General features: G+C 36.8%; 1 protein-coding gene across 1 annotated transcript in view; it reads left to right on the top strand.

The window, feature by feature from the left end:
• Positions 1 to 24,402, top strand: part of VTA1 (vesicle trafficking 1) — a 74,228-nt gene extending 49,826 nt beyond the window's left edge. The window contains exons 6-8 of the mRNA XM_001502734.6: positions 7,795 to 7,968; positions 14,648 to 14,728; positions 22,781 to 24,402. Of these exons, the coding sequence (XP_001502784.1) occupies positions 7,795 to 7,968; positions 14,648 to 14,728; positions 22,781 to 22,926 (401 nt within the window). The 3' untranslated portion in view covers positions 22,927 to 24,402. The remainder of the gene's footprint in view (positions 1 to 7,794; positions 7,969 to 14,647; positions 14,729 to 22,780) is intronic.
• Positions 24,403 to 24,637: the final 235 nt, after the last annotated feature.

Raw genomic sequence — 24,637 nt, 5'->3', positions numbered from 1 at the left:
GAGACTTTCCTTTCTCCATTATATGTTCTTGGCTCCTTCGTCGAAAATTAACTGTCCATAGATGTGTGGTTTTATTTCTGGGCTTTCAGTTCTGCTCCGTTGCTCTGTTTGCCTGTTTTTGTGCCAGTACCATGCTCCATTGATTAATATAGTTTTGCAGTATGTTTTGAAGTTAGGGATTGTGATACCTCCAGCTTTGTTCTTGTTTCTCAGGATTGCTTTGGCTATTTGGGGTCTTTTGTTATTCCATATAAATTTTAGGACTCTTTGTTCTATTTCTGTGAAGAATGTCGTTGGGATTTTGATTGGGATCGCATTGAATCTGTAGATTGCTTTAGGTAGTATGGACATTTTGACTGTGTTTATTCTTCAGACCCATGAACATGGAATATCTTTGCATTTCTTTATGTCTTTTTCAATGTCTTTCAGTAATATCTTATAGTTTTCAGTGTACAGGTCTTTCACTTCTTTCTTTGGTTAAGTTTATTCCTAAGTATTTTATTCTTTTTGTTGTGGTTGTAAATGGAATTGTATTCTTGATTTCTTTTTCTTCTAGTTCATTGTTAGTATATAGGAATGCAAGTGATTTTTTTAAATTGATTGTGTACCCTGCAACTTTGCTGTAGATGTTGATTATTTCTAATAGTTTTCCGGTGGATTCTTCAGGGTTTTCTATAGAGTCATATCATCTGCAAATAGCAAAAGTTTCGCTTCTTCCTTTCCACTTTGGATTCCTTTTATTTCCTTTTCTTGCCTGATTGCTCTGGCCAAAACCTCCAGTACTATGTTGAATAGAAGTGGTGAGAGTGGGCACTCTTGTCTTGTTCCTATTCTCAGAGGGATGACTTTCAGTTTTTCACCGTTAAGTATGATGTTGGCTTTGTCATATATGGCCTTTATTATGTTGAGGTATTTTCCTTCAATACCCATTTTATTGAGAGTTTTTTATATCATAAATGGATGTTGGATCTTGTCAAATGCTTCCTCTGCATCTATTGAGTTGATCATGTGATTTTTATTCCTCTTTTTGTTAATGTGGTGTATCTCATTGACTGATTTGCACATGTTGAACCATCCCTGTGACCCTGGAATGAATCCCACTTGATCATGGTGTACAATTCTTCTAATGTATTGCTGTATTCAATTTGCCAATACTTTGTTGGGGACCTTTGCATCTAAGTTCATCAGTGATATTGGCCTGTAGTTTTCCTTCTTTGTGTTGTCCTTGTCTGGTTTTGATATCACAGTAACATTGGCCTCGTAGAATGTGTTAGGAAGCGTTCCATCTGGTTCAATTTTTTGGAATAGTTTGAGAAGGATAGGTACTAATCTTCTTTGAGTGTTTGGTAGAATCTTCCAGAGAAGCCATCTGGTCCTGGACTTTTGTTTTTTGCAAGGTTTTTTTTTTTTTTAAAGATTTTTTTATTTTTTCCTTTTTCTCCCCAAAGCCCCCCGGTACAGAGTTGTGTATTCTTCGTTGTGGGTTCTTCTAGTTGTGGCATGTGGGACGCTGCCTCAGCGTGGTCTGACGAGCAGTGCCATGTCCGCGCCCAGGATTCGAACCAACGAAACACTGGGCCGCCTGCAGCGGAGCGCGCGAACTTAACCACTCGGCCATGGGGCCAGCCCCTTTGCAAGGTTTTTAATTAGTGTTTCAATCTCTGTACTTGTGATTGATCCGTTCAGAGTCTCTATTTCTTCTTGAGTCAATTTTAGGAGGTTGTGTGAGCCTATGAATTCATCCATTTCTTCTGGGTTATCAAATTTGTGAACTTAGAGTTTTTCATAGTATTCTCTTATATTCCTTTGTATTTCTGCAGTATCTGTTGTAATTTCTCATCTTTCATTTCTAATTTTATTTATTTGAGCATTCTCTCTCTTTTTCTTGGTGAGTCTAGCTAAGGGTTTGTCAGTTTCATTTATCTTCTCAAAGAACCTGCTCTTAGTTTCATTAATACTGTCTACTGTTCTTTTAGTCTCTATTTCATTTATTTCTGCTCCAATTTTTATTCTTTTCCTCCTTCTGCTGACTTTGGGCTTTGTCTGTTCTTGTTTTTCTAGCTCTGTTAGGTGCATTTTAAGATTACTTATTCTAGATTTTTCTTGCTTCTTGAGGTGAGCCTGTATTGCTATGAATTTCCCTCTTATGACTGCTTTTGCTGCATCCCATAAGAGTTGGTATATTGTATTATCATTTTCGTTTGTCTCCAGGTATCTTTTAATTTCTCCTTTGATTTCTTCAGTGATCCAATGTTTGTTCAGGAGCATGTTGTTTAGTCTCCACTTATTTCTAACTTTCCTCGTTTTCTTCTTGTGGTTGATTTCTTACCTTCATTAGCATTGTGGTCAGAAAAGATGGTTGGGATGACGTCAGTCGTCTTGTATTTATTGAGTTGTGCCTTATTACCCAACATATGATCTATCTTTGAGAGTGTTCCAGGGGCACTTGAAAAGAATGTATATTCTGCTGTTTTTGGATGGAATGTTCTATATATATATCAACTAAGTCCATCTGGTCAAATGTTTCATTTAAATCTATTATTTCCTTGTTGACTTTTTGTCTGGATGATCTGTCCATAGAAGTAAGTGGGGTGTTGAGGTCCCCTACTGTGATTGTGTTGCTGTTAATGTCTCCCTTTAGGTATGTTCATAATTGCTTTATGTACTTTGGTGCCCCTGTTTTAGGTGCATATATATTGATAAGTGTTATGTCATCTTGGTGGAATGTCCCTTTTCTCCTTATATACTGTCCCTCTTTGTCTCTTTGTCTTTTTTAACTTGAAGTCTACCTTATTTGATGAAAGTGTGGCAACTCCTGCTTTCTTTTGTTGGCCATTAGCTTGAAGTATTGTCCTCCATCTCTTCACTCTAAGCTTATGTTTGTCTTTGGCGCTCAAGTGCGTTTCCGGGAGGCAGCATATTGTTGGGTCTTGTTTTTTAATCCATCTAGCTACTCTGTGTCTTTTGATTGGAGAATTCAGTCCATTTACATTTAGAGTGATTATTGTTATATGAACGCTTAATGCTGCCATTTTATCTCTTGTTTTCTGGTTGTTGTATGTTTCCACTGTTTCTCTTCCTTTGTATTTCTGACTGCCATTTCATTTTGTTGGTTTTCTGAGGGGGATTTCTCAGTTTTCTCTTTTTGTGAATTGTGGCTCTTCTCTGATTTTTTGTCTAGTGGTTACCATGAGGATTGTATGAAAGATATTGGAGATGAGACAGTCCATTTTCTTGTAGCCTGTTAACTCCATTAACCTAAGCAGGTTCCTTCCCTTTCCTCTCCCCTTCTGAGTAATTGCTGTTAGAAATTGTTCTGTTTTTAATTTTGTGAGTTTGTGCCTGAGTTGAAGTGTTTATCATACTTCATACTTTTGATGCTTTCTTTCCCTTTCTAAGTTGTAATTGAGCCTTTGGCTCCCTGTTCTGGTTGAGAGCTGCAGGTTTCTGATCATGTCTGTCTATTTGTCTCCTTGCTCAGAGCTTTGTAGACTTTTGCCTTTTTGTTCCCGATGTGAGGGCGTCTTTAATTATTTCTTGTAGGGGAGGTCTAGTGGTGATGAACTCCCTCAGCTTTTGTTTATCTGGGAAAGCTTTTATTTCTCCATCATATCTGAAGTAAAGTCTCACTGGATAGAGCTCCCCCTCCCTGCCAGAAAGTTATCCCCAGTGTGCTCAAAGCTACCATGCCTGTACCCACAGCCACCCAGGTCACATTGCCTTAGGCACACGCCTGGGAAGCGTTTACCCCAGCATGTAGCTCTGCTGCGGTCCCTGTTTGGGTTCGTGGTCCACAGGGCTGCTGTTCTTGGTGGGCAGGGTTTCCTTGCTGGGACGCAAGCTAGGACTGCTCCTTGGTGCCACAGGCACACAGTGGGCTCCCTCTCCCCGCCAGGAAAGTAAACCCTAGTGGGCTCAAAACTACTCCTATTCCCACAGCCGCCCAGGACCCATTCCCTCTTTAGGGGCTCAGCAGCACCATGAGTGTTTGCGCGTACACCTGAGAAGCATTTGTTCCAGCACGTAGATCTGTTGAGGTTTCTGTTTACGGTTTGCAGTCCCTGGGGCCTCTGTGCTTGGCAGGTGGGACTTCCTCACTGGCCCCGAGCTATGGCTTGCTCCTTGGCACAGGGGCACAGTGGGCTCCCCCTCCATGCTTGGGGAGTGACCATGATCACAGGGTAAGGGTTACCACTGCCTCCTACAGTCACCCTGGTGCATGTTCCCACTTTCTGAGGGCTTGCGCCAGTTTGGAAAGCATTCGTGTGCATGCACAGGGCTACCGGGGGAATGCAGAGTGTGCTCACCTATCTCTGACACTTCCCAGGGGGGCCAGTCCATCCACCCTCAGATGTATAGCTGTGTGTCTCTCTCAGGCATCCTGTTGTGCTGTGTGAGCTTCCTCTGTTGGTCAGTGAGTGTCCATTTAGTTGTAGTTCAAAAGGGGGAGAGACAAAGGGAACAGCTCACTCCGCCATGTTATTGACATCACTCTCCTGTTTTTCTTGTCTGTTGCACCAACAGCGATAAATATTTCTATTGTTTTGTTTTGTTTATGGCCCTGTCTGATACTGAGAATTTCCTTTCTTTTCCTAAGGTGCTGAAAACTTTTGTCATGATGGATGTTAAATTTAGTCAAATTCTTTTCAGGCATTTATTGAAATTATCATATGATTTTCCTCTTTATTTGTTCATATGAGTTACATTGTCAAGTGTTGAGTCACCCTTGCGCTCCTTGGTGAACCCCACTTGGTCATAATGTATATTCTTAGAATATGTGGCTCGATTTGATTCTGATACTAAGGATTTTGTGTCTGTGTTCACGCCTTCATGAAGTTTGGCTGTCAGGGTTACACTGGCCTCATAAAACAAGTTGACAGTGATCCCTCCTCCTCTTTTCTGAAAGTGTTTGCATCAGATTGATATTATATCTTACTTAAATGTTTGATAGACTTCACCACTTCATTCATCTAGGCCAGGTGTTTTCTTTGTAGGAAGGTTTTTTGCTATGAATTCAATTTCTTTAGATGTAGGACTATTCAGATCATGTCTTTGTTCTTAGATGAGTTTTGGTAGTTTGTATCTATGTTTTATAATGATAATGATCCTACAGACATTAAAGGGACAATATTTCCCTTAGGCTGTGTAATTTGTTGGCTTAATATTTCCTTATTGTCCTCATTATCCCTTTAATGTTTGTAGGATGTGTATTAATTATCTTTTTAATTACTAATATATGTAATATTTTTCTCTCTTTTTTCTAATCTGTCTTGTTATTTTTCAATTTGTCTCAACAAATCCTTTTTTAAATTCTTTTTCTTCTGTTTCCTTTACATTTGCATTTATCCTTATTATTTTTTCTTTCTCTGTACTTGAAGTTTAATTTGCTTTAAGTTTTTTTTTTTAGTTTCTTAAAGAGAAAACATAGATTTTTTTTTAAGCCTTTCTTTTTTTCTAATATAAGCATTTAAAGCTATCAATTTCCCTGTAGACACTGATTTAATGGCATCCCACAAATTTTGATAGCGTTCAATTTAAAAACGTTTGTAATTTCCTTTGTGATTTCTCTGAGGAATGGGTTTAGAAATACATTATTTAGTTAAAAAATATTTGGGATTTTTATAGCTATCTTATTGTTATTTATGTCTAATTCAGTTCTAGTTTGGTCAGAGAACATACTTGGTAAGATTTCATTATTTCAGAGTTTACTAATATTTGTTGCATGCCCCGGAATATAATCTGTTTTAGTGAACATTGCACATGCATTTGAAAAGAATATATTCTTCCTTTATGAATTGTGGTGTTCTGTGAATGTGAACCATAGAACGGTATTAAAATCTCCAACTATGGAGATTTTACTACTTCTTTCAGTTTTTGTTTCATTGAAACTTTGGTATTTTATTAGGGACATAGATTTTTATGATTATTTAATTTTTTTTAAATGATCTAACCTTTTTATCATTATGAAACATCCCATTGTATCTCTGCTAATAGTCCTTGACGTGAATTCTGTTTTGTCTGTTATTGAAATTAGCCACTTCAGCTTTTGTCTGCTTGGTATTTACATGTTATATCTGTTTTAATCCTTTTAATTTAAACATATCTGAGTCTTAAAGAGGTATTTCTTTTTTTTTGGTCTGTTACCATCAGCCTTCAAAATAATATTTAGTCCATTTACATTTAATGTAATTATTGCTATAGCTAGATTTAAGCCCACTATTTTTGCTGGTTTTTTTTTCTGTTAGTCCCATCTGGTTTTTGTTCCCTCTTACAGTTTTCTTTTCTCTGGTAAGTTTTTCCTCTTTCACTCATTATGACTACATTTTTCTCTATAGCTCGAACATGGTTATAGTACCTGTTGTAAAATTATTTTCTGCTAATTTCACTATCTGGGTAATTTTGAGGTCTTTTCCTGTAAACTCTCTTATTTTTCCTGATTCTGGTCACATTTTCTTTTTCCCCTCCATATTTCTTGTTGTTATTATTGATAACATCTTGTAGCTCCTCTGCATTCTGTTAGCTTCCTTTGCAAAGTCTTGATTCTTTTCCCAGCAGGCAGTTAACTTGCCTGAGCTCAAACACTGCCCCTCTTTCTTTCAGCTTTAAGGCTGTTGTTTTCTCCAGGGCCCCCTAGAATCTTCCCTGAGTGTGTGTGCATAGTTCAGGGCTATACAGCTATGTAGTTGGAGTTCATACACACATTTCAAGGCTCACTTTTCTGTCACTCTTTTGCACAGAATGTTAAGTGCCCTCAGGTGAAAAGCCACATGAAAACAAACCTTACCAGGTGAGATTTCCTCTCCTTAGGGCCATCTTCACTCTAGTTCCTACCAGCTTTTGCTCACTCTCCCTTGCCTTTAAGCAGTGGGGATTTTTTCCTTCCCAGGATGTATAAATGATAAAGTTCTCTAATATAGGAGAAAATTATTTTAGTGTGTATAAAGTGTAAATACTTATATAAGGTTACTTAGTTAAATGGATATCTAAAAGTAGTAGGTAGGTTTGATTTTCTTTTTATTTAAAATTATCTACATTGAACATTAAATAATATGTTTATGATCAGACATAACATTTAAAAAGTTACTTAAAAATTTGATAGGAAACAAACTCCAGAAATCTGTATCTCCAGCTTGCATTTGTTTTATTTTATTTTACGTTACTAAGGTTCCCAGAAGTGGCTAATTGACATTTTTTAATAGACTATCAAAATTTAATTTTCTCAAAGTAGTTTTCAAATTCAGCTAATGATAATAGTATATTTTAAAAGTCTGAACTTCAAAGCTTACCAACACAAACTCTCATTACTCCTTTCTACATGGAGAACTCAATGTGAAACTTCATTCCTTTGTTTTTGTTGATTAACTTAATACTTTGAGCAACAAACACACAAATAATCATTTACTAGCCAGTAAATAATAACTATTGAGTAAAAGACAGCTGTCAGAAAATAGAGTTCTTATTGGATAGCATAAATGTAACATGTTTTGCCAAAAATGTACTCAGTTTTTCATAAGGTTAAAGAACGTTTATTTTTAAGAAAAACGTACTATATGCAGAGATTTTACAGAATTGGAAAGTATTAACTTAAAAGAAGTGATACTATTGTCAGGCACAATTAAGTGTTTTAAGAAAAGAAAAAATTAAAACTATTATTTTAAGAGAGAGCCTGCTTATCAACTGCATTAAATAGAATTGCGTATGAAGGTCTGTTTGTCATGTCCATTAACAAAAAGAATGTTTGGCGTTTTTATTTTAAAATACCTGGTTTAACACTGCATATATCTTATATAATAGATGTTGAAGAAAATGAAGATGCTGGAGCAACCTCTCTGCCCACTCCGCCACCTCAGCCCTCGACTTCAGCTTACGACCCGGGCAGCATGCCGCCAGGCAGCTATGGTGGAGCACAGATTCCTCCCGGGGCACACGCTCCAGCCAATACGCCAGCAGAAGTGCCTCACAGCACAGGTAGGAAACTAAAGCTTAACAAGTTCTGAACTCGCATAAATAAGAACTGCACTCCTCATATTTGTGCCTCATCATGGTGGCCATAAAGCATGATAAGATCTTCAAATCCCATTTGAACCTGCCAAAAAAACGTTAAATCCTTTTCATTGAAGTTTTGATATTAGTTGTATTTTATTTAGTTTTTTGAGAAATGACAAAAATCTACATATATCAATTGCTATTAACTTATATTTTATTAATAAGAATAGTTTCTCTGTTTTTTGTGTGTGCTTGTTTTCTTTTTCTTCCCCTCCCTTTCTTTCCCCTTTGCTGTTGTTCAAGAATAGTACTGAGATGAGTGGGGTTTATTATAGGATGTGTCCATCAGGGTCCCACTGTGATAGCAAGATTCAGTTTTCCTTGCCTCATTCCCTTAGGACCCTGCCTCTGCCCTCAGCATGGGTGTTGTTGAGGAAGGGAGCAGGCTTTCAGGCACAGACTCTCAGTAGCAGGGAAATCACAGACAAGTGAAAGAAGAGGTTTGGGTTATTTTCTTTTAAGATTACAAATGCGTTAACTAAAAGAATACAGGAAAGTGATATCTGCTATCTTTGAATAAATCAGTATTATATGTCTGTGTTTTCATAGAAAAAAGATCTGACAAAACTAATCTCCAGTAATAAGTCAATGTCAGTAGATAAAGATATTTTTGAAAGTTCTAGACACACTCTTCCATTTATTGGTATTGTTAACAAAGGATCACCCTTACTTCCAAATAGAAGGGCATTTAAAACCATAATTTAAATCTTTAATTTTTCTTCATTTTTTTCTAAAAGTTCTTAAAATTTTACTTTTATCTTAGCATAGGGGTAATTTATGGTACCAAACTATACAAACATTTTAGAATATTTAAGTGATAGAGTGAGTCGTCCTCCTGATTCCTACTATTTCTGTTATATATCACACCATTACTTAATTGACTTCCAAATTTTCAACATCAGGTTACCCAAATCATTTAGGTTACTTTGCATGAGTTGAATAACATTTGACCATTGTAAGCCGCAATTATTAGTCTCTTTTCTCCTATTTTCACATTTTCAACTTTATATTATCTGCAAATATTGCTAATATTTTTGTCTTTAAGAGTATTATTGAACATGGTAATTTTAACATTGTATTATTCTGTGTATTTTAGCCTGACTTCTCATTGCCTTGTGATCTATGTGATGACATTAATAGACAAAGAAATTTGAATTAGTTTTGTAAGTAAAATTGCATGGAACACTTTTAAATATTTTATCTTTTAAAAATATTCAGTATTTCCAGTGTAGAATAAAATAAGCAAAACCAGCTACTTAGATAAATACTGCTCGAATTCTACTAGTAAGTTTAAACAGTAACCAGAACCTCCAACACAAGCACCCTTATAGAATGCAAAGTGAGAATAAAATGCTTTTTGAAGTCAAATAGTGTTGGTTATTAGTTGCTATCCCTTGCTAAACCACAAACTCGACTGCTATTCAACTTCTCAGGACCTAGTTTTTCCCTTTTTCTAAAATGAAATTAATCGTGCCTACTTCTCATGGTTGTTTTAATTAGTGAGGAGGAAAAAAGTGAAAATTGACTACGTACTGCTATGCCTAGCATAAAATCAGCGTTCAGCAAATTAGCTTCCTTTTCCTTTCTTTTAATCTTTCTTCCTATATCCGTGCCAAAGAAAGACAGAGTATGTAATAGCAAGTTAATGAACACTTAAAATCATTTTGTGAATCAAGGGAAGTGTCACGTTGGAGTAGGATATTGACCTTACAGAAAGGTTGCCTAGGGGTTGTTGCTACAGACAGTATACCCAGGGTAGAGCCAGGGTATAAGCATAGGTACGGGTGTGTTAGATATAGACCTGCTGTGTGTGTATATGAGAGGGAGGGTTTACTTCTAATAGGAGGGCTGTTAGGTTGAACCATATGAAGTTGCTACTTTTGTACAATAAAAGTGACAAAATATTAGTAGTTTCGTATGTTCCACTAACACACACTGTCTCCTGCTTAGAATATCCAAGACGTAAAGATCCATGTTAGAGGTGGTCTTCTGTTAGGAAGTTTTCTGGCATGAAGAGTTTATTTTGATTCCGTCAACTGGCATGGGCTTTATTTTTTCTCTCTCTCTTGTTCCTCAGAGTGGGAGCATAAAGCTAAAATCCTTGGAACCTTTTTAGGGTGAGGGCCTATCTTGTTACTTTATACACTCTTACAGACTTAGCATTCAGATATTTGTATCTATTTTATAAATCTCTTCTTACAGAAACTATATTAGATATTGCTGTCCCTAGTTTATAAACTATAAAGAAATTAAGCAATTATCCCAAGAAAATAAACATACAGATATACCTCGTAACTAACAGAACTAGAATTTGAACCCAAGTCTTTCTGATTTCCTGTTTTGGCACCGCCCTTCTCTGTCCTTTCGTGCACGGAGCTAAGATCCTGTCACATCAAGCCCTACTTTCCTGATATCTATCCCCCTAAGATTGGCTTGAGGTATTGGAATCTTCTCCTCTTCACTAGCAGGTTGTTTTTCTGTCAAACAGTAAAAAAAATAATCAGTTCATATTTGCCTAGTAGAAAATGAAATAAGATTTTTAGTTTATAAACATAGCAGATGTTTCCCCTCTTACTCACTTTAAGAATGATTTACTTTCTCTCGTGTAAAGGGCCAGGATATGCTTTTATCAAAGGGAAATCCTTAAGATAGCTGAAAGAATAGTATGTACTCATATACGGTTTTTACTTCTTCCACCAAAAAGCAAAGAGCGTGCGAGGAGGGCAGGGATGGCGACGGTTTGGCCAGGCCCGGCCTTGGCCTCTGGTGCTCTCAGCACCAGGGAACAGCAGACGTGGGTAAGGAGTGTACTGGTTCTTCCTTCTCTGGAAACATACGCTTTTTACAGTCAGTAAATACAGAAGATCTCCGTAAGAAGTCTAAACAGATTAAATAATAGAATTATCTTATAACTAATGCTAGCCTTTTAATTATAAATGCAGCTCACCTCACATGTAGATCAAGAACTCAGCTGTTCTGTTGTTCTTTAAGTGTGGGAAGCGCTGCGTTTGAATTCTTCTCTACAGCGTTCAGTTATTGCTCTTCTGGCATGACCATTCTGTCAGTGCTGTTTTCCATGGTTCCATTGAGGTTTTACTCAGCGCAGTCCTCCTCTTTTCTTGCCTTTGCCTGTGCTGTTCCCCACAGACACGTGTCCTCCTCCCTCTGCTGCTGCCTGTCAGGGTGCTCCTCAGGGCTGCTGCCTTTCAGCACTGTTTAATTGTACGTTTTGGATAGTCTTCTCTGCTTTTCTAACCAGAACCCATTTCTCCCTTTTCAGAATCCCCTGCACCATTTAGTAATAGAACTATTTAGTACTTAATCAGAAATCGTGTGATGTTTAATTCGTGAATGATATTAATCCCTTCTAATAGGCTATGTGACCATCTACTTAAAAATTAGCCAGAAGTTACTTGTTAACACTTCTCTTTTGTTAAATCATAGAAAGAAGTTTCCCACACAGTCCTGCTTTCCCTCAGGAAGGTTTTTTTGATCACATCACTGCACTCCAGGGGCTTGTAACCCATTTGCGAATTGACAAATGAGACCTTCCCAAATCGAGAGGAGAAATAATGCCCTAGGTTTACGGGCATCTCAAAAAATAAGTAAATAGAGCCTGCCCTGATGGCCTAGCGGTTAAAGTTCGGCGCTCTCCCCACTTCAGCTGCCTGGGTTTGTTTCCCAGTCGCAGAAGCACACCACCCGTCTGCCAGTTGCCATGCTGTGGCAGCAGCCCACATAGAAGAACTGGAAGGATGTACAACCATGCCCTGGGGCTTTGGGGAGAAAGGAAAGAAACAGGAAGATTGGCAACAGATGTTAGCTCAGGGCCACTCCTTCCCTGCAAAACATAAATAAATAAGTAGGTAGGAAGAGAGAGAGCATAAACTAAAAACCGTTTTTACTATTTAACCAGCATTTATGAACTTGTGTTGAGCCAGTGCACTAGACCCCCATGGGAACATGGCATCATGGCAGCCAAGAGGACTGGCCTTGGCTCATGTGCGTCAAGACAACCAAGAAGCAGCATGTTCTGGCTGCTGTATGAGGCGTGTTGGGCAGCCTGTGTTGTTAGTTCGGGTCTTAGTTGAATGACTGTGACCAGAAGGTCTTAATAAAATACAGACTACCTATTTTTTTAATAATGCTCAAATTTTTACTATGTCACTAAATTTTTTCTCTCTAAATTGTTTTGTTCTTGTTAATATTGCCTACTTATTAATTGTATGGAGATGTACAAACAAGCATTTAAAAATTAATGTAGGATGCTGACCAAAAAAAGTATGCCTTCTCTGTAGAGAATGGGATTTGTTTGGAGGATTTTAATTTAGGCAGAAATACAAATCAGCAAGAAATGGCGTTGATCTATAGATTGATCTGTGAGAGGGTTGCAGACTTAAACTGTTTTTAAGATCTCTATGAAGAACATACATGGTCGTCTCCCTGTGTCTTAGGTACAGCTGCTTCAGAGCACTAGACTTGACTAGCTAGTTTCTGAAGAGTCCTCTCAAATTTTGCATTCTACCTTTTATTTTTTAATATTATGTAATTATATGTCTTTAAAAGTTCAGCAAGTTTTGTGGGGAGAATTATGTCAGATGTTTATAGTTTAATGTATTTGGTTAGCATTTACCAAAATCAAGTAAAAGATAGTCATTGAATTGCTCAATTTAGAATTTGTGTGTCCCCTGGCTTTGCAGTTACACTTCTATAAATTTTTCCTATAAATGTATATACGTACACAGTGTATAAGAATACTCAGTGTAGTATTATCTGTAGTGGCAAAAGATTAGAAACAAACCTAAATGTCCATCAGCAGTAGGTAGCTTTATAAATTGTGGTTTATGCATGAAATGGAACACATTGTAGCCATTAAGAAGAGCAAGGCAGATTTTTATATACTAATCTGGAGTTATTGCTAAGACGTATTAAGTGAAAAATGCACAGAATAGTACAGTACGCAGACATATTATCATTTGCAAAACACACACAGACCAAAGTGTTCCTCTCCAGAGAGAAAGGACTTTGTTTGGAGGATTTTGATTCAGATGAGAACACACATTTCTTAGCAGAGAACAGCATTTGCATTGGGCTGGACCCACACCTGCTTGTATGCGCATGGAAGCTGCCCTGAAAGCCCCCGACAGCCCCACAGTGGCGTGCAGGAGGAATGAGAAGCAGATTTTTCACCGGTATATTTTTGTACTATTCAAAATTTGTACTTGACTTTTCATCTATGTCCCTTTGTACTTTTGAGTTTTTTGTTAGTTCAATTTTTAGTTAAAAAATAAGATTTTCATGACTTAGTAGTTCCAAAGCCTATAAAATGAAATTAGTTTGCCCTCAAAGTTAAATGAGAGAAAATGGTATATATTTAAGCCATTTTTTCCTTTGGGTTGGCCTTCAAAGTCAAAACTTCCTACCTGAAGACTACATTTTAGGACTTCAGTCAACTCTGTGAAACCATCATTCTAGAACTCGTATTGACCATGTATTTGTGCCCCTAGAAACTTCCCAATTTGTTTTCTCCCTTTCTTCTGTTCCTCCTTCTTATACCAGTGTCTTTCCCACTTTACCCTTTCTACAAATTGCCTATTCGAGTTTAACCTACTAGCTTGGGGCACGTGAATCCTGTTGTGTGAGTCCATTAATTTAAAGTAATCAACTTTTCTTCATTTGCTTTCCTACTGATGGAATCATGTAAGTCTCTTTGGGAAGATTCAATAGTTTGTGTTAATTTTTTAGATGGTTAACAAGCTTCAGCTCTAATATATTACTTAGCATTAACCAAGAATACTAGTTATTCACTGAATATGACAGTCATGATAAGTTCTAACAGGAAGTCAAAACTAATTGCTTTTGGATAGGTAAAAATATCATCTTAAAAACATGTAAACTGGAAAATTTGGAGTGTATAATTTGTAATTTCACGCAGAGTGATGAAAGGAGGCTCATGCTATAAGTTAAACTAAATCATAATCATCTTTCACCTTCTCCTCCAAATTATTTAATTGGCTAGGAAGTTAAAAAATAAGAAGGCAGGGGCCAGCCTAGTGGCGCAGAGGGTTAAGTGCGCATGTTCCGCTTCTCGGTGGCCCGGAGTTCCTGATTCAGATCCCAGGTGCGGACATGGCACCACTTGGCACGCCATGCTGTGGTAGGCGTCCCACATATAAAGTAGAGGAAGATGGGCACGGATGTTAGCTCAGGGCCAGTCTTCCTCAGCACAAAGAGGAGAATTGGCAGCAGTTAGCTCAGGGCTAATCTTCCTCAAAAAAAAAAATGTAAGAAGGGAGTCTCTTACTTCTACAGATATTCAGTAAACTTTCATTGAGAAGCAAGTTGAAGCATTAGACATGACAAAGAAAACACAATGGAAATGTGTAGCCGGTACATGTATGTAAACACTCAATATGTAATTTCCTGCATATTTTCTATACCAGCCTCCAACAGCAAATAAGTATATCAAATGAGAATTCATTAAGGTTTTAAGAAAGTAATTAAGTGAAGTAATAAAATTCTTCCATAACCTTTGAAGTGCTTTCCTCCTGCATTATTAAGTGTAACAGTTTGATACCATTTGTGGTTTTCTGATTTGCAGGTGTAACAAGTAATACTATCCAACCTACTCCACAGACGATTCCGGCCATTGATCCAGCCCTTTTCAGTACAATTTCCCAGGGTAAGTCAGCTGTTTTATGAGATAGAGTGTCTCTTGTCCTGAGGTGTTGTTTGTAATTTTGCTTTAGGAATGCCATATATTGGCATGTCTAGGGAATTTGAAGCACGTTTCTTTGAATGCCCATGTTCACTCCATTCTCCAATGGAACCAAGATTGTTTTACGTTATCAAAAATTCCTAAATCCAAAGGCGTTCCCTTTCTCTACAGTTCCATTTTTTTGTATCCTGCTGGATATAGTGGCACAAACATGTAGCCAAAGCTGCCATGGAAGCTTATGCTGGATGACGTTAGTTTAGTTCAAGATTACCGTATGTCATGGTGCTGATCTTCTTTACCTGCACTGAGCTACTAGATTATCTGAGAAGAGGCAAGGCCATAAATGAAAACAAAAATCTCTGAGGATAATTATTTTGATTGGTTGGTTCATAGGCCAGATGATTGGTTTTTGATTTTAATCTTTCCTACTTTTCTGACTTCTCTGCTTTTTCCCCCAGTTTGTTGTGTTTATTTTGGTTTTTCTCATTCAGAGTTTTCTTCATAAGTCTCATGATATTTAGAATGAAGACTTTGCTTTACTATTTTCAGTAGCTGTCTGGTTTCCTCTATGTCTGCAGGTCCGGTTCCCACATGATTTTCTGGTCTCCCCATGGGAGTGGAAACTGACCATTAAGCTTACCTGCCTCTCAGTTGTGGAATGAGGTTGGAGAGGGGAGAGCAGAGGGTACGAGCTCTGACCAGGCAGTTCATTCCACAATTTTAGAGACATTCTCTATGTTTTTTGCCTAGGGGCGAATATGAGAGAGAGGAAACCATTGGGGTGAGGGTGGTATGTAGAGGTTGATAGAATAGGGAGGAATATGAAACTGGTATGGGTTTTTTTTTAGACTGACTCAGTAAAGACCCATACTCCCACCCCTCATCTGGCTAGACCATTTCTGAAGTTTCTCTGGAGAGGCTCCAGAGTCGCCTCCTATGTACATGTTCTGAGTTGGGATTTCTTCCACTCTGTTATCAACAGTGTATCTCAACTGAGTGAAACTCAATTTCTGATTTTCTAGAAATTTCCTTAAATCACTTGTCAGTTCTCCCTTTTAAATGTTTCCACTCTTTCTGTTCTCTGCTCTTTCTTTTCAGTTTTGTGGATTTATTTCCTTTTATTTTATCTTATCACTTTAACATGGGTTCAGGAGGAAGAGTACTCAATCATGTACACTTAGTCTACTATCCAGAATCAGAACCCTGGAATCCTTTACCCAACCAAACTGTCGGTGAGGTGTGAGGGTAAAATAACTACTTTTTTTTTTTTCTTTCTCCCCAAATCCCCCCAGTACATAGTTGTGTATTTTAGTTGTAGGTCCCTCCAGTTGTGGCATGTGGGATGCTGCCTCAGTGTGGCCTAATGAGCAGTGCCATGTCCACGCCCAGGATCCGAACCCTGGGCCGCTGAAGCGGAACGCAGGAGCTTAACCACTCAGCCACGGGGCCGGCCCCCTAAAGTAACTACTTCTAAATATGTAAGGACTCTGAAATTTTGCCTACCTCATACCTTTCCTATGGAAGTTGCTTGAGGATGTGCTCCATCCAGAAAAGCATGATGACCAAGAAAAGAAATAGGAGATATAAGAAATGTTGAAATTAACCTTAGGGAGCCTGAGACTTCCCCGTAGGCTTGGAAAGCAATTGCTGTGAAATTAGAACAAGAAATCAATGAGCTCTCCTTCTTTAAGAAACATCAAAAGGATCCCATGCAATATATAGAATATGAAAGACATAGATAGGAAGCCATAGAATTCTTCTCTCAACAACAATGAAAAGATCTGAGAAAAAATTTTAAATTGTGCAAGAAATTTCAAGTAAGAAACAAACTAACATATGCCATGATTTTGAACAGTAATAGAATTACGAAATATAAGAAAAGGGATTTTGTTTGACTTGGACACAGATGACATTCTCCTTCAAATGACACAAGCTTATCACAAACAGAATGCTCCATTCAGGACAGAATATAAATATTATCAGCACTGACAAGTGAAGGTAGAGATATATTCCTGAAAGTTGAAAGGTGAAGCGGATAAAAGAAAGCTGTCAGGAGGAGTGAACAGAAGTGAAATGCCGAGGTTTTTTTCTAAAGTTGATAGAATGAGAAATAGAAGACAAAAGTAAGAAACTAAGGAATTTGAAAGAATTAACAAAAACAGGAGGAGATAGAGCAGAGAGGAGAAAAGAGTAGTGTAAGGGAGCTAAATCCTTACCTTTCATAGCAGAGTGTCAGTAGATAATGTCTAAAAATTGATAAATCAAAAACTAGTAGTATAAGCTTATCAGTTGGGGTTAAGGAAATAACCTTGTCAATCCTAGCTCTGACAAGTCCTAGCTCTTTTGTTGAGAACAACAAAAAATAGAAATAATTTCAAAATGGAGTGGGGAGCAGCGTGGTAGATAACTTATGTCCTATCGTTGTCATCATCTTTTTTTTTTTTTTTTTTTGGTGAGGAAGGTTCGCCTTGAGCTGACATCTGTTGCCAGTTTTCCTCTTTAGGCTTGAGGAACATTGTCATTGAGCTAACATCTGTGCCAGTCTTCCTCTATTTTGTATGTGGAACACTACCACGGCATGGCTTGATGAGCGATACATAGGTCCACACCTGGGATCTGAACCTGCAAACCCTGGGCCACCAAAGTGGAGCATATGAACTTAACCACTAACACCACCAGGCTGGCCCATCCTTATTTTTAAAGCACGTTGCATATCACTCTGAAAATAATAAAATGCCCAACACGATCCCTGTCACATGGGTCAAGTGATATTATTATGAATGTAATATGAATTGCTTAAACTTTGTTTCTATAATTCTTTACTCTGTTGGCTTACTTGTCTGACAGCAGAAAGATTTGTCTGTAGTTGGTTCAGAATCTAACAAAAGGGGAGAAGAGAGATTGGAAGTTTGTGCTGTTGGAAGTGGAGCACAGTACGCTCTGCTGATAAGATAGTGGTGTCTCCGCGCTCTGGGGACTCTGTTGGTGACTGCACATTTCAATAGAGTGTACTTTTTACTTATATTTAAGTATGTGAGTTACTTTGTGTGTTCTGCTTTTCTCAGTTTCATCAAAAGCAGATGTATTATGAAGCCTAAAATCAAGAGCTACATGACCTTTGAATCCTGAAACGGTCTAGTTTAAGAGTATTTGCATATTTCATGGGGAGCATAGTGCTAAGGTAAGAGGCGCAGATAGGAACCTAGAATAGCCCGGCGAACTCCCCAAGAACATAGTAGGAAAATTTACCTGTTAGCAGACAGACAGAGCACCTGACCTGCAAGCACTGCATTCCTCTGTTGTATGCGGTTCCCCCAGTTCCCCTCAGAGCCCCTCCCACCTGTGAGACCTCTGCCTGGCATCTGACGGGAAAATATCTGAGAGAGAATATACAGATCAGTGAAACAGGATGGGGAATCCAGAAATCAGCCACATGGTATGAGAATTAAATTAATTATAAAAGTGACACTTGGATCAGTGTGACAAGAATATGTATTCAAGAATGATGTTAGAACAGTTGGTTATCAGGGAAAAAATATATTAGATACTGGCTCTCAATTCTTGTGTCTGTTTTTGGGTGTGTCTTAACAAGTTTGACCAATGAAAAGTAGTAAATTCTATACAGTGAAAGACTCCCCTTTCCCCATTACATTGTTAAAATGCAACTGATAGACTGGGAGGAAATTGATACTTAAAAAGAATTACTGTCTAGAGCATATATAAAGAGCTCCCACAAATGACTAAGTAAAAAGATTAATAAGCTACAACGTTGATGAAGACAGAGGATGAGTCTTGCATGCTGTTGGTGAGACTGTAAGGTGGCAAAGCTTTTCTCAGTGGCATTGTGTCTGTATCAGAATTGCAAATGTAATTCTTTTTGACCCGGCTATTCACTTTTAGGAATCTATCTTAAAAAAATATTTAGAGGTGGGCACAAAATGTATTCACAAGGATATGTTTTTTAGCGTCATTTGTGGTAATAGTAGAAAACAATCTTAAGTGCTTATTAATGAGAAAGTAGTTAAATTAATTATGGTCCACCCATGCTATGGAATACTGTGCACATATTAAAAAAGAATATGATAGCTCGCCTGTGAAAAGATTCCTTTGATGTATTAAGTAAAAAAGCAAGTTGCAGAACACTGTATACAGTATGACCCTGTTTAGGGAAAAAAAACATTTAATACTAAACTCCATCTTCCTACATGTACACATGTGTGTAAATGCATAGCAGAAGTCTAGAGAATGCACAAACTAAAAAGTGGTTTCATAACTACCATCACTACCATCACCACCTCTGATACTTCCTGTACCCGTTTCTGGCTGTATTTTTCTCCTTAGTGCTTAGTACTTAACACTTTTTAATACATATATATTGTGTGTGTGTGTGTGTGTGTGTGTGTTAGTATTAATAAATGTTAAATATTTTAGTAATGAATTTGTGGCTGACTCTGGAGAGGAGAATAGAATTGGAAAGGTAGGTATTTGAAGCACAGTATTTACTTTTTTACCTTGTATATCTTTGTACAGTATTAGAGTATGAATAACAACTTACCTCGTGAAGTTTTTTGACAATTAAATGGGATATCTGAAAAGTATTCAGCACAGCACCTGCCATAATAAAACTCTACCTTGTTGCCACTATTGAGTGACCTATTTTGGTAGTGCCTGGATACACAGGCTCAGCGCTTTCTGTCTACCTCCAAAATTGACTGCAGGTCGCATGGTTCCCTTACGCTTCTTCCTGTGCGTTCTGTTCACGTCGGAGGATGATCGAGTGCACGAGGGTCAGATTACCTTAACGCTGGGTCCTTGACGTGAATTTCTAGAACTACCTAGTTAAATAGGAAAGAGTCTCTAAAGACCCATTTTGGAAATATTTACAAACAGTATTCTATCTTCTGTGATAGCATTAGATAAATCAGTCTTGGAAATGGATGCTGATGTCAACTGAGCATGTAGGAATTTCTCTTTACACCAAGTAATGTTATCTTCGATCCAGTGCTGACCCAGGCTCTCTTCCTGCTGTCACAGAGAACTGGACTGATGACCCTAGCTGCCTTCTGCCCTGTTCTCGTCCAACCCTGTGAAGGCAGAAGCATCTCTGGGATAAAGATGGTCTTGCCCGAAGCCATCTGAAACTTCTAAGTACAGATTTCAGAAAGGAGACGATATATCAGACAACCTTTCAAATCCTTTAAACAACTTTTGGGTTCACAGTATGCTCTTTTTGGTTCTGTTATGGCTTCTAGTAAATTTCAGTGATAAAAAAACTTTTTTTTGGTGCATTAAGCAGTATTTACTATTTAGAATATAAAATTAGGCAAACTGAAGTCGAACAATTGTTCTCTTCCTGAAATGTGTTTTCCCTTCCTATGTCTTTTCTGCTTTCTCTATTTAGTTCTAAATGCTAGTTTAAAAGAATCATAATTGTAGACAGATTTTATTTCTACTTAATTTAAAATTTTTATTCACATATTTTATTATTAATGACTTATAGACTATTTAAATGAAGGAAAGCCTGAACTGTTACAAAATAGCAAAAGTAACTATTTAACATGGCTTAAGTTCTTTATATTTTTAATTGTTGAAAATAAATCTAACATCTCTAAGTCTATAACTTACATTTTGTGTCTAAAACTATGTTATTATTATCTAACTATATTTTATGAGTTATATAATTTGTCATACGTGTCTGTAAGCTATATATATTACATATCTATTTTTTTGTTAAAATGTCTTCATTCACATTTTATAAATATTGAAATTATTTTATGAAAAAATTCAATATTTGTGTTTTAAAATACTTTTATCATTGGTGGATAAGTTTAGTTTATAAAACAAAAATAGTAAGAGTTCTGGCCACTATACACATTTTGTCTGATTAATAAATAAGTGATATGTCAAAACAGCGCTAAAGCTAATGCTGTAAAAATAAGATTAGTCCTGAGCATTAAGGCTTTCTTCCAGTAAGTCCAGTAAATTCTGGATGCCTTATATATTTAAAGATAGCCCTGAGATAAGAGGATAGAATATTAAAGCACAAAATGAGCAGCGTTAAGGTAAACTCAATTTTTAAAGATGTCTCACTCAGCCTAGATACTGTGTATGTCCATGTGACCATTAAAGAAGCTGGTAGATATTTTCAAGAAAAAATACAAGCTGAAGCATGCCTAATTAAGTTGTCAGTAGAACTGCAGGATAGTTGGTTTTTAGATTTAATGGGTAGCAGATGCCTGGTCGCTAAAATACTAAAAGTAGAATTGTGGAGAAACTGTTTTTGATTTTTTAATGTATATTTTATTAGTTTATTTATTTGTATTCCTTGCTTTTTAATAAAGACCAAAATTCAAGGAAATTAAAATAAGTTCTTTTAAAATTTAAATGTGTAATCTCTGATTTATAACAGGAAGGAATATTATTAAAGATTACACTAATAACAGTGTAATCTTTAATAATATTCAACAAATATTTGAAGACTTACTACATGTAACACGCTGGGCTAGTTACTGTATGTAGATATATGTGATGACCTCAAAATCTGAAATTTAATTAATATTTAATTCTACATGAACTTTATTCATTTTAAAATGTGGGAAATAATTTAGAGTACAGACAGCTTTTTTATATTTATTCATTCAAGTTACTGAGCACTTACACATGCCTGGTACTAGGCTAGAAACTTTAGGATACATTATTGAAGTCCACTTTTTTGAAAATTTTAGAAAATAATAATTTGGATCAGAATTTAGTGTCCTAGTACCTGGATTTGCTACCTACTTTGAAGTCCTTACCTAGGTAATGTCAGAGTTTCATTTTATGCTGTATATCTATGGCAAAATTAGAAGCAACTAACAAAGTTATTCTGTTTATAAGTACAGGCCTATAAAGAAAATCAAAATACATTATCTTTTTGTTATAGTCTGTGCTGCCAGCCTTCAGATCAGTTCCTTAGAATCCACGTAAAAATCTCTAAAGAAAAGATTTATTTCAAAAAACAGGATACAAAGTCAGTTTTTAATTTCATCTTTAGAAATATATATTCAAGTATATTCAAATCTTAGATTAAATGAAATGTCTTTTTTTTTTTTTTAAGGTTTTATTTTTCCTTTTTTCTCCCAAAGCCCCCCGGTACACAGTTGTATATTTTCAGTTGTGGGTCCTTCTAGTTGTGGCATGTGGGACGCTGCCTCAGTATGGCTTGATGAGTGGTGCCATGTCTGTGCCCAGGATCCGAACCAGCAAAACTCTGGGCCACCAAAGCAGAGTGCGCGAACCTAACCACTTGGCCACAGGACCAGCCCCAATTAAATGTCTTCAGTATGGCTTTTTAACCCATGTTATTTAGTTGGGCTCTCCACAGGTTAATCATATGTGTACCTGGAAAACTTGCTGAGAATAAATTTTGGAGAAGTAATTTATAAGGTTGCTTACGTGTTTAATTGTGTAGTTTAATGATAGAAAATCTTGGTTAAACCATAGAGTTTTTTATATGGATGGCACCCACAAATGAGAAATCTTTTCATGCTTAAAAAAAAAGTTAAGGGGCTTATGTAATATTTTTACATAAAGTTCGTTGTTCATTTTTTAAATTGAGGGTTATATTTATATTCTAGTTCAAATGAGGGTTGAATGGTTGAGTCTCTGTTTATTGTTCCATGGAAAGAGAGGCTGAGCGATTCTAGCATAAACACCAAAGCTACTGTCCTTGTTTTACACAAAATATAATTTTTTGCGATTTGCCAAAATATAAAGGCTTCTAGTTCATTACTTCTGGAAGGAAAATCTTGCTCATATAAGTAACTATGTATTGGCATATGTACTGTTTATATTAGTAATAAAAAAATTGATAGCATGAAGGAAATTTATTTAAATACAAGTGAGATTGAAAAAAACCTTTGTGTTTTACATAAACTTAAATATTTTCTATAATCTTAGATGTAAACATTTGCCTAACCTAAACAGAACACATTTTATATGCTTTTTATATTTATCTTAGTTATTCTTTTCTTCTAGGGGATATCCGTCTAACACCAGAGGACTTTGCTAGAGCTCAGAAATACTGCAAGTATGCTGGCAGTGCTTTGCAATATGAAGATGTCAGCACTGCTGTGCAGAATCTACAGAAGGCTCTCAAGTTACTGACTACAGGCAGAGAATGAAGCCTTCGTACAAGACATCCGTGCATTTTTGGCCTAAAGAACTAACAGTGTCTTACATTCTATCTTCAGCCCATCAGGAGCACAGTTTTAAGGAGGACTTCAGTTCCGCTGACTGTAACAGTGAAATCTGTGTCTGCGCTCAGATTCCTGTTGAAGCCTTCAGCAGCAGCCTCGGCCAGTTTTCGTTGTCCATTTAGTGGATCCAGTAATCTCTGGGTATACAGGGCTGATGTTAGCAAGATCCTAAAAATTTATGCCCATTGAACCCTGCTTCAAAAAATGAAAATACAGTTCTATAAAATGTATTGGGAATAAGCTTTGTATCTTAATGTAAGTTAAGGAATGTTTTTAATCTATAGTCTGGACAGACAGATCATATGACTTTGCTATAAAATTCTAAATTTAACTTTTAATAAAAAGATTGCCAGAATATTCGAGATTAGAGATCATGTTTTTGTTTTCCTCAGCATTTATAAAACAAATATGAACATCCTAAACTGTTAGGTGAATGTGAAGTCAAAATTCAATTTATATTCATGTTTTGAATGTAACTACATTAAAAGTTAAAATTTTCATGGAAGGAAATATAATAAGGTAAAGAGATAGAATCACTTTTAGACGTAAGAATAATGTGGGTTTCCCACCTGCTTTCCCTTATGCATTGAAGCTTAAGGTGAATTCGTATTTGCTTCATAGCAGTGTGACTGCATGTATTAGAAAATGAGAAAAAGATGTCTGTGGTAACGCCTGGACACTTGGTGCTTAGGTTAGGGTCTCCTCTGCTGCTGTAGGACGGGTTCCGTACGCGTGTAGCTATGAATGATGCAGAAGATGCTACGACTGTACGTTCTCAGTTGTTACGTTTCTAAGTTGTGTGGGGAATTATGGACTTAACTGTGTCACCTGCATTGTGTTGTGTAAAAAATAAATACAAGGATTCTTTTAACTAGTTCAAATTATTACAGAGCCAAATGTCCATTTTGATTTGCATGCTAGAATTGGAGTTTTTTAAGTCATTATTTTTAGTTACAGGAATATGTATGTTTCTATAGTAAGAGACAAACAATTTTTTAAAAGAGAGAAATTTGGCCAATTTACCCAAAATTTATCTGGTCCCTTTCATTCATTCTACTAAAATTAAAGTCCTGTAGCATAGGGGTGAGCAAACTGGTCCATGGGCTGAACATGTTGTGTAAGTGAAGTTCTACTGAAACAAAACTGTACCCATTTGTTTTTTCTGTGGTTGCTTTCCACAATTGCAGAATTGTATGGCCTGCAAGTCTAAAATATTTACTGTTTGGCTCCCTAAGAAAAAGTGACCCCTGATCTAATAGTCTGTTTGAAAGAAAATGAATCATTAACTCATAATCATTTGTGTCTTTCGATTTTTCTTTGCAAAGGTGTGATGCTGTTGTATGGAGTTTGATAGATGAATATTCAGACAGAATAAACTGTTCTAAATTATTGTAAAAACAAGCCTCCCAAACAATGCCTCCTGAAAACTGTTTTCCTACCTTTACAACTGAATTCGTACGTTTGTAGGGTTCAGCATTTGCATCAAGAAGCCCAGTGCTCTGACACAGTTCTCTAGAACACTGCAGTAGTAGAAACGTGGCTGTAATGAGCTTTAGTGTAAGAAGGGGCAAATACGGTTCAGCAAACTTTAATTCAAATTTTAACATGTCTGGACACGAGAAAGAACACCTGTCAC

Source organism: Equus caballus, chromosome 31, assembly GCF_041296265.1.
Source record: "Equus caballus isolate H_3958 breed thoroughbred chromosome 31, TB-T2T, whole genome shotgun sequence".
In the NCBI taxonomy this organism is placed as follows: Eukaryota; Metazoa; Chordata; class Mammalia; order Perissodactyla; family Equidae; genus Equus; species Equus caballus.
This window is presented reverse-complemented; position numbering and strand designations above follow the sequence as displayed.